Source organism: Marmota monax, unplaced genomic scaffold (genome assembly GCF_021218885.2).
Source record: "Marmota monax isolate L192 unplaced genomic scaffold, Marmota_monax_Labrador192_F-V1.1 WCK01_AAM20220418_F8-fsc00952, whole genome shotgun sequence".
Classification (NCBI taxonomy): Eukaryota; Metazoa; Chordata; class Mammalia; order Rodentia; family Sciuridae; genus Marmota; species Marmota monax.
The window spans coordinates 101,719-111,233 of record NW_026693393.1 but is presented as its reverse complement, the minus strand read 5'-3'; the positions used below and the strand labels follow the sequence as shown (position 1 = coordinate 111,233).

The 9,515-nt window shown below is 34.6% G+C and overlaps 1 protein-coding gene across 1 annotated transcript in view; it reads left to right on the top strand.

Moving 5' to 3' along the window:
* The first annotated feature begins 4,017 nt into the window (after positions 1 to 4,017).
* The window catches only part of LOC124101200 (zinc finger protein 91-like), an 86,484-nt gene continuing 80,986 nt past the window's right edge, over positions 4,018 to 9,515 (top strand). Inside the window, 1 exon segment of the mRNA XM_046457026.2 lies at positions 4,018 to 4,169. Within this exon segment, the coding sequence (XP_046312982.1) occupies positions 4,110 to 4,169 (60 nt within the window). The 5' untranslated portion in view covers positions 4,018 to 4,109.

Genomic DNA, 9,515 nt, shown 5'->3' with positions numbered 1-9,515 from the left:
CTATAACTTCATAGCATACAACAATGTGTATCAAAATGACATTTTGGGGGTTGGGAGGTGAGGGGAGGGATCATGGGGTTAAAAATGATGGTGGAATATGATGTATATTATTATATAAAGTACATGTATAAAGAAGTAAATTCATGTAAATATAATTTGTATAAAACCAGAGAAATGAAAAATTGTGCTCTATGTATGTAATAAGAATTGTAATGCATTCTGTTGTCATATATAATTAAAAAATATTTAAAAATTAAATATAAATGATGGTATTATGTTCTAACTGAAAATAAATACTACTCCTTTTAAAAATTGAAAAAAAAGGTCTGTTGGACAGTTGTAAACTTTATAAAGTACAAAATGTATCCTGAACATTTGGTAATACATAAACCTAGATGTAGGTATTTATAGTGTTGTCAGCAAAATTTAAAAAAAAAATTCTGTAGAGTTCTCTTTTTGCAATGTACACTCCTAATTATATGAGGTGCATTTTGTACATTTACATGTATACTACCATTATATATAATTAATAAATGATTACTACATCTCACATTAACTATGTTTATTTCAAATTAATTTGTCTTTTGAAAGCACTTATATATGTCACTCTTTGATATGTACCCTTGGTGTGTCTTCAAATTTTTCAACTTTATATATTATGTTCTTTCCTTTATTCTCCTTTTTATAGAATTTCTTTTTCCAAATTATTGAGATTAATGAATTTTAAACATTTCAGTTTAACAGTGCAGTCTGTAGATTTTCTTTTTTAACTTAAGACAAAATACATCCCAATTTTAATAGGCTTATTGTTATGTAAATGACTTTAAAAACCTGCATATATAACATCCTTACCTGACCTTACTCTGGACTATTGATATCTGGGTGGAGGGGATCTCAAAGTGATCCATGGAAAAGGCAGAACAGGGATGGATCAAGATGTGACCTTGGTGGATACTGAGTATGTAGTAGTGAGTATTTATGAAAAAGTATTGGTGGAATAGGTACGGGTAGAGAAAAAAGTGCTGTGAAGAAAAGAGGGAAAGAATGACCAGCTCAAGAGTTCAGATTTAAAAAGTCTAATGGTGGATCAATGGTAGTATGAGGGTAAAGGGTAGTTTCTTTGGAGGCAGAAATAAGGTAGAAGTGAAAGAAAAAGGTAACTCTGGCACAGTCCCCAAGAGAAAGAGTCAAATGAACACGTTATGTGTTTATTTCTTCCCACCTCCAAGTGGAATTGATAAATCAGAGTATGTTTCAGTAGGTAGTATAAAACCATTTCCAAGTAGCTTTACAAATTTATATGGCCACAATCAACATTTGATAATTCCAGTCACATAAAATCTGTGTACTTTTTTATCTGTTTTGTTTATTTATATATTTATTCATTTCATTTTTTTTCATTCACTTTTGCTTTACTATTATTGTGAAATAGTAAAGCAAAAGTGAATATATATATATATATATATATATATATATATATATATATATATATATATATATATATATATCAAACTTCTATAACATTAGATTAAAGTCAGCCAGCCTCAGCAACTTAGTGAGGCTCTAAGAAAATCAGCAAAATCCTTTTTCTTTATAGAATAATTTATTAAAGGCTGAGAGTGTTTCTTAGGGAAAAAGCATATCTGATTTCAATTTGTCATGAGAGAGAGAGAGAGAGAGAGAGAGAGAGAGAGAGAGAGAGAGAGAGAGAGAGAGATCTTGCAAAAATAAAAAAAACGTAATCAGTGACACTCTTAGTGTCAAGGATGTAAATAATTTAAAAGTAATAATGAGCTAGTTGGAAATCTCACCTAGGTTATTAACTACTGCTTGGGAAGTTAGTCTGCTCTCCAAAATATAAAAGTGAGAGAGGAATTCTTTATTAAAGTGTGTATAAGAAAAAAGAGGAGTTTTGACACAGCTTTTAGTTGACCCAGACTGGGTCAACTTTAGTGGGTGATTAGGGTTCTGCCAAGATGATAAATCCTTGAGTTATTTGGAATAATGTGATTTTATCTAGTCTTCATAAATGAAGATTGAGGTGTAATATAAATCAGGCTTGGCAAAGGAAAAACATTTCAATGAAAAGTAAATGTATGAATAAACACATAAAACAATATTTAACAAAACTTCAACATTCAGAATATTTATGCAATTATGTAATCACCAGTAATGTAAAAACAATGACAACTAAAGAATAAGTGAATTAATAAAAAACAAATAAATAATGTAATGAATGAATTAATTAATGAATAGCTAACAAGTGCAAAGATGTAATGTGACTGGAATTGTCAAAGTCAGCTTGTAGCCATGAAAAAGTGTAAAGGTACATAGAAATGGTGTTTTACTACTTACTGAGACATACCCTATGAACTATAAATTCCACTCCTAGGTGGGAAGAGTTGAACACAGAACCCATTCACCTGGCTCTCTCACTTGGGAACTGTGCAAAAAATTACCTTTTTCTTTCCCCTCAAATTTTATTGCTGCTTCCAAGAACACTACCCTCTATATTCACGCTTTCATTGTAGACTTGTAGCATCTGAACCTGTCTACTGTTCAAGTTTTTCTTCTTCTTTTCATTGCTCTTTTTCTCCCTACCCCCATATCATCCACCAATACTTAATTTGTATAGCAAAATCTACATACTCAGCAATCACCAGTCTTATGTCTACTATATCCATTTCCTACCTTGTGCATGACCTCTTTGAGATCCCCTCCATGAAAACATCAATAGTCCAAAGTGATCAGAATGGGGGTAAAAATTGCAGAATATTAAAGGTCAATTACACAACAAGAAAGCTATAAAAAGTGGGCTTCATTTAAAGGTGAAAATAAAAAGAAAATCTTTAGACTTCACTAGTTAAAATAAAGGATCAAAAATTTATGAGTCTCAATAATTTGAATTATACTTGTGAGTCACATTTTGGGGGAAAGGGATATAAGGACATTGTTAATGAGTTTAAAGCTCAAACTGTTTTTTTTTTTTTATGAGACAAAGAATAGAAAAATTTAAAAAAATATATTAAAGTAATTGTGATATCATTTTCATAAAATATATATACATATTTATTCACAAATTGCTTTAACCTTATAAACAGTTATAAGTGTCAATGCATTTCTCTCTGGGCGAGGTCCTATTATTGGAAGAAAACTTTGCCTTAAAATAACCCCATACAGAGGCATTTAATGCAATTAACAGGCCATCAAATAATAATAATAATAATAATAATAATAATAATAATAATAACAATAAGTGAGGTGTGGCGGATTTCAGGGTTGTGAAACATACCTGTTATATAAGTTACTTGAAAAGCCATCACAGGAGAATTTTAAACACTGTCTGAAGACATATATGTAAATATTATTTATAAAAAGTGTTAATGGGTTCTGTAGTGAGGGTGCACAAGTCCAATACACAGTCTTTTTGTTTTCTTGAATATTTTTTGTTGTAGATGGACACACTACCATTAGTAATTTGTTTGTTGGTTGGCTTTTTAATGTGGTGCTGGGTGTTTAACCCAGTACCTCACACATGCTAGGGAAGCACTCTACCATTGAACCATAACCCTAGGCCCCAAAGTCCTTTACTTAATTCATTTTTTGGAGGGATTGTATGTGTGTAGTGCAGGGCATTGAATCCATGGCCTTATATAAGCAAAACACGCACTCTACTGACTAAGCTATATACTCAGCCATGATCTGTAGTCTTTTTTTTATTTAAAAAAAGAAGCGAGAAAATGTATTTCTGCAGACAGCACCTTTCTCTGTATGTCATGGAGAGGATCGAACCTGGGATTCATGGATAGCAGGCTAGCGCGCTACCGCTTGAGCCACATCCGAAACCCCTGGTTTTCGGTCTTTTAACATTGACAATGGAGCAGCCTGTCATTCAGACTTGGATTCTGCACCCACTTGGCTCAGGTTGGAGGCAGTGCCTGAAGCCTTGGCCAATCAGTCTCTTAGGCGAGAACTGTCCAATGTGCACCCAGCTGCTGATGAGGGGGTGGGCTTCCACAAACTTCCGTTCCCTTCCAGTCTGGAGCCGGCCATTTTTTCGATCATTTTTAGGCTTTCTGTCCTGGATCCGGAGCCCAGGTTTCTGTGCTATGGAGAAGCTGAAAAGAAACCACAGGGAGACCGCTGAGAACCCTGAAAGCCAGGAAATGGTAAGTGTGCCTTGTCATCTTGAGACTGCGTAGGAAGGTGGCTTAAGGCTGACAGGAGTGGCAATGGTGGAAACTGGCAGTTGTGGCTAGGGACTCCTCCTGATCCTCTCCAGAGGCTTGTGGCCAGAGGGTCTCTCTGTAGCAGCTTAGCCTTCACCTCCCTCTTACTAGTCTAGTGAGGCTTAGATCAGCAGTTGAAATCCTGGGCATTTTGTTTCATTATTGTATGGTGTTTTCAGCTTCTTTCTAAAGCCCCCTTTGTGGGCTTCCGTGTCCCATGAGTCCAGCATGACTCCAGATTGCATAGTGAAGACTGAGATAATTATCAGGAGAGGACCCCAAATCCATTTGTTGTACTCATGTATGAGATAGGCTGTTGATTTTAGGGCTTGTTACTCATGAGGGTTTGTTTGTTTGTTTATTTATTTATATATTTATTTATTGTGTGTGTGTGTGTGTGTGTGTTGTTTTCTTTTTGGTACCAGAAATTCAACTCAGAGGTGTTCATCCACTGATTCACATTCCCACCCCTTTTTTTAAAAAAATATTTTTATTTAGAGACAGGGTCCCTTTGAATTTCTTAGGGCCTCACAATTTGATGATGCTGGCTTTTAACTCATTCTCTTCATGAGTCCTGAGATTTTTAAATGTAGGGGAAGCAGTATCTCAAATCCAGAACTTCAGTTTAGCTCTCCATAGGTCTCAGAATAAACCCCAAGTTTTCCAGCTCTCTGTTCACATATCCAAAACTAGGGTTCTCTGTTCACAGAGAATAAGATAAATAGAATAGATAGTATAATGACCATGTAATGTGGATAATGGGTCTCACTCAAACACACGTGGCCGCTAACTGAAAGATATGTTAATGAGCACCATTAAGGCCTATTTCAAATGTAAAAGACCTTGAAGCCCACTTGTGGGAACACCTTCAACAAAGTCCTTTGTCCCAGGGGTGATTCCTGATTGAATTTGAACATAAAAGAATTGGTCACAGAAAGAATGAAAGTGAACCCCTGTGGTAGTCAGGATGCCTTTTCCAAAGCCTATTCTAAATGCATTATGCTCAGGTGTTCTGCCCAAAACCATTAGTAAACTTCTAAGATGGCACATCAAGATGAGTTTTTTTTTTTTTTTTTTCTTTTCTGGTATCATTCCTCATATCACATAGTGGGAATTCTATTTCTTAGATTTTTTTTTCTTCAAAATTTATGAGACAAGCACCCAGGTGCAATTGGCAAACTGAGAAATTTTGGTTCATCTCAAAACTCCACTTTCAGCATTATCAATCATTATTTTTTCATATTTTATTTGAATTGGATGCATCATTTATGTTTTTCTACAAGAAATGAAGGGCATTTTTAAAAGAGTTTAATTTATCATTCTGAGATTTTCACATCATGAGAAGAAAGCAGAATAAAATTTGGTGACATTAAAAAGAATGAATCTCTCCTAAATGAGGTTTATGTGTCCCAATTAATAAATTTTAAAACCTGTAATGGGTCATCAATTGATGTTTTATTTATTTATTAATGTATTTGTTTGTTTACTTATTTATGGCCAGACCATTTTATTAAAATAACCCACAGAAGGGGCTGGGGTTGTGGCTGACCTATAGAGCACTCACATAGCACGTGAAAGGTCCTGGGTTGGATCCTCAGCACCACATAAAAATAAATAAATAAATAACCCACAGAAACATTCCAAACATTTCAGGAAACTCTTTTCCTGCCTGGTGTGGCAGGAAAAAATAAAAGTGGAATTAACTTGAATTTAAATTACATGCAATTTCAATCTCTCTCTCTCTCTCTCTCTCTCTCTCTCTCTCTCTCTCTCTCTCCCCCTCCCTCCCTCTCTCTCTCTCTCTCTCTCTCTCTGTACTGCAGATTGACCCCAGGGCCTCATGCTTAGAAGGCAAGCACTCTACAAGCTGAGCTATTTACTCAGCCCCATTTTTTTTTGGGGGGGGGAGACTGGGGATTGAAGTCAGAGGGACTCTACCACTGAGCCACATTCCTACCCTTATTTTGTATTTTACTTAGAGACAGGGTTTGAGTTGCTTAGTGCCTCACCATTGCTGAGACTAGTTTTGAATTCATGTTCCTTATGTTTCAGTCTTGTAAACAGCTGATATTACAAGCATGCACCACCATGCCTGGCCAATTTCAATCTTACGGGCTAAAGTACACAGCAAATTAGATCAAAGTCCATGTCAATAACTCGGTACATTATTTAATATATATATATAATATTTTCTTAGTTGTTGATAGACCTATATTTTATTTACTTATATGTGGAGCTGAGAATTGAACCCAGTGCCTCACATGTGCCAGACAAGTGAGCTACCACTGAGCCCCAGCCCCAGCCCCCGGAACATTTTTTATGGGGGATATTGGAGATTGAACTCAGGAACACTTGACTACTAAGACACATCCCCAGGTTTTTTTTTTTTTTTTTCTTTGCTTTATTTAGAGACAAGATCTCACTGAGTTTCTTAGCACCTCATTTTTGCTAAGGCTGGCTTTGAACTTTTGATACATCTTCCTCAGCCTGTTCAGCAACTGGGATTACAGGCTTGCACCAACACACCCAGCCCCTGGTACATTTTTAATACCTGTTTTACATAGATTTTAACCAGTAGCCTTAACTTTTTTTCTAATATATAGTTGATTTGAATCCATAACCCAGAAATCAGTGAAACAGAATCTATTTTTTATCTGCAACTCTGCTTTTGGTTATGTCAGTGTCTGAGTTAAGATTACCCATTAAAGAATTTACTATGTGTTGTGTTCTCATTCTGACTTCCCATATGACCTAGTTCTGAGTTTTAGAATATCTGAAACAGCTTCCCAGAGATTCCTTTTTTTTTTTTTTTGGAGTATTTAGAAAACACCACTCTCTGAGTCTTGTCTTCTAGGGACCAGTTTGAATTTTAAGTGTGTAGCTTCTGAAGGGATGGACTAATTGGATGCTTTGCAACTGGAAGGCATTTTCTGATATACTTTCTATCTAAAAGGCACTTTATTTGTTTCCTTTTGTTAGATACTGTGAATAAAGGTACAATAAAAAATAGATGTGTGGCAATATATTTAGCAAAAGGATTCCAAATTTTTTACATACATACCAAAAGTTATTATTACTGGATTGTATGGCATTTTTTTACTGTCAATTATTATTCATTTATTTTTATTTATTTAAATACTGGAGATTAACCCCAGGGCACTTTACCAGTGTGCTACATACCCAGTCTCCAACACTTTTATTTATTTATTTATTTTTGAGAGAGGGTTTTACTGAGTTTCTTAGGACCTTGCCAAGTTCTTGAAGCTGGTCTTTAACTTGAGAATAAATCCCTAGTTTTCTACCTCTTATTCTCCTAAGCCACTGGGAGTACAGGCATGTATGATTTTGCACTGCTACCCCAAATTATTACTAGTGGATTATGTGGCATTTTTATTTGGTGCTTTTAAAGAACCTTAACACTTTTATAAAAAATATATTTATTAAATTTATATTGTCAACAACATTTTTACATATTTGTGTACCATTGAATCCCTATTAATTATGAGATATTTGCTTGGTTTTGTATGGTTTGGTGCTGGCTATTGAACCCAGAGTTGCATACCACTGAGACACATCCACATTCTTTTTTATGTTATATTTTGAGACAGGCTCTCATTAAGTTGATTGTAGCCTTGTTATGTTACAGAGGCTGTCTTTGTACTAACAATTCTCCTGTGTCATTTCCCATAGCTTCTAGAATTTCAGGCATATGCCACCACACATGACAATTTTAGATTTTTATAATAGCCATTCCAACAGCACTGCATAGGCTGAATAAAATCTATTTGATTAATGCATTGAATCCCTGAGGCAAGTTTATGTGAAGTAGCCAGTGTAGGAGTGTTGTGTAAAGATTAGCAAGGATTGTGGAATGTGATAGACATTATTATCTAAAGTACATATATGAAGATAGGAATTGATGTGAACATACTTATGATGTGAATATACATATGAAAAATTGTTCTATATGTGTAATAAGAATTGTGATGCATTCCATTGTCATGTATTTAAAAAAATAAAACAAAAAAATCTTTATATGTATTGCTGAGAATCAAACTCAGTGCTTTGCACATTCTAGCAAAGTAGTCTACAACTGAGACACAACTCCAGCCCATGTACCCAGCTTTTTATACTCTCTTTGTAGTAATCAGAAACAACTTTAAAAATTAAAATTGCATTTATACCACTTTCTTCGTACGGTAATGTATTACTAACTAAACTTATTCTTAGTATTTAAAAAAAAATCTAATGGATGACTGTTATTTTTTTCAGGGATTATTTTATCACTTCTTTAGGCATTGGTGAAGGGTCTTTTTTTTTTCAGAATATAGATTCCTTCTATTAACAAATGGGTCCATGCTAACTGTGTTGAAAATAGTGATTCTAAAAGTTCACACAATCCACACATTTCCAAGACTATAGGGGAAAGGGAAAGACAATATTCACAACCAAGAAACCATTTCCCATGGAAGCACAGTATCAGTGTCCATCCTGGAGTGTAATCTAGATCTTTCAGTGATAAGGTTGTTTAAGAACCACAACCATAAGTTTTTGGGATCCTCTAAAGTACACTGAATGGCTTTAAATCACTTACTCTTCTTCAAAATAAAATTTCTACTACCTACTTAAAAAATAAAGCACTATGAATGAGAAAGGTGAATGAGACTTAAGTTCTTTGGAGGTACTGAGGTTGACGTTTAATTATAGTTTATAAATAGTCAAATAAGAAGTGCCTTTGAGTTGTCTCAACTTTTCCAACACATGATATAGAATACTTAGATGAACTGACATGAAATAATGAAAATGCATTTCAGGGAAGTGATATCACAGAAATTTTCAGGGTAGAATCTTGGAAATGTGGGAAAAATACATTAATATACATATGCTTTTCTATAGAAAAAATAAGTGATAAGTACATGAGTATGAGGGTAAATTCAGTGTGCCTCATGCATTGTAGGTTGAAGGTAATGTTAAAGTAGTAACTGAGGAGATCCAGAACTCTATAATCCTGGGAGATATTAATAGCAATTTAGAAAAAGAAAATATAGTTAAATCCCTTTAGATTTGCCTATGTCCTCTGTTCCTCTTACGAATTTGATTCTGTCAAATGAGATTATGTGGGTATGGTTCTCTCTGAATTTATGTTTTCTTTTGTTTTTAGGATTTTGTCAGCTATATCATGTAAAGCCCTGTCTTAAACTCACTTTGGGGGCTCTTACGTCCTGTTCTGGACTGCAGAGCAGAGACTCACCTCACTCATTCTGTGCAATGAATTGACTTTTGTCA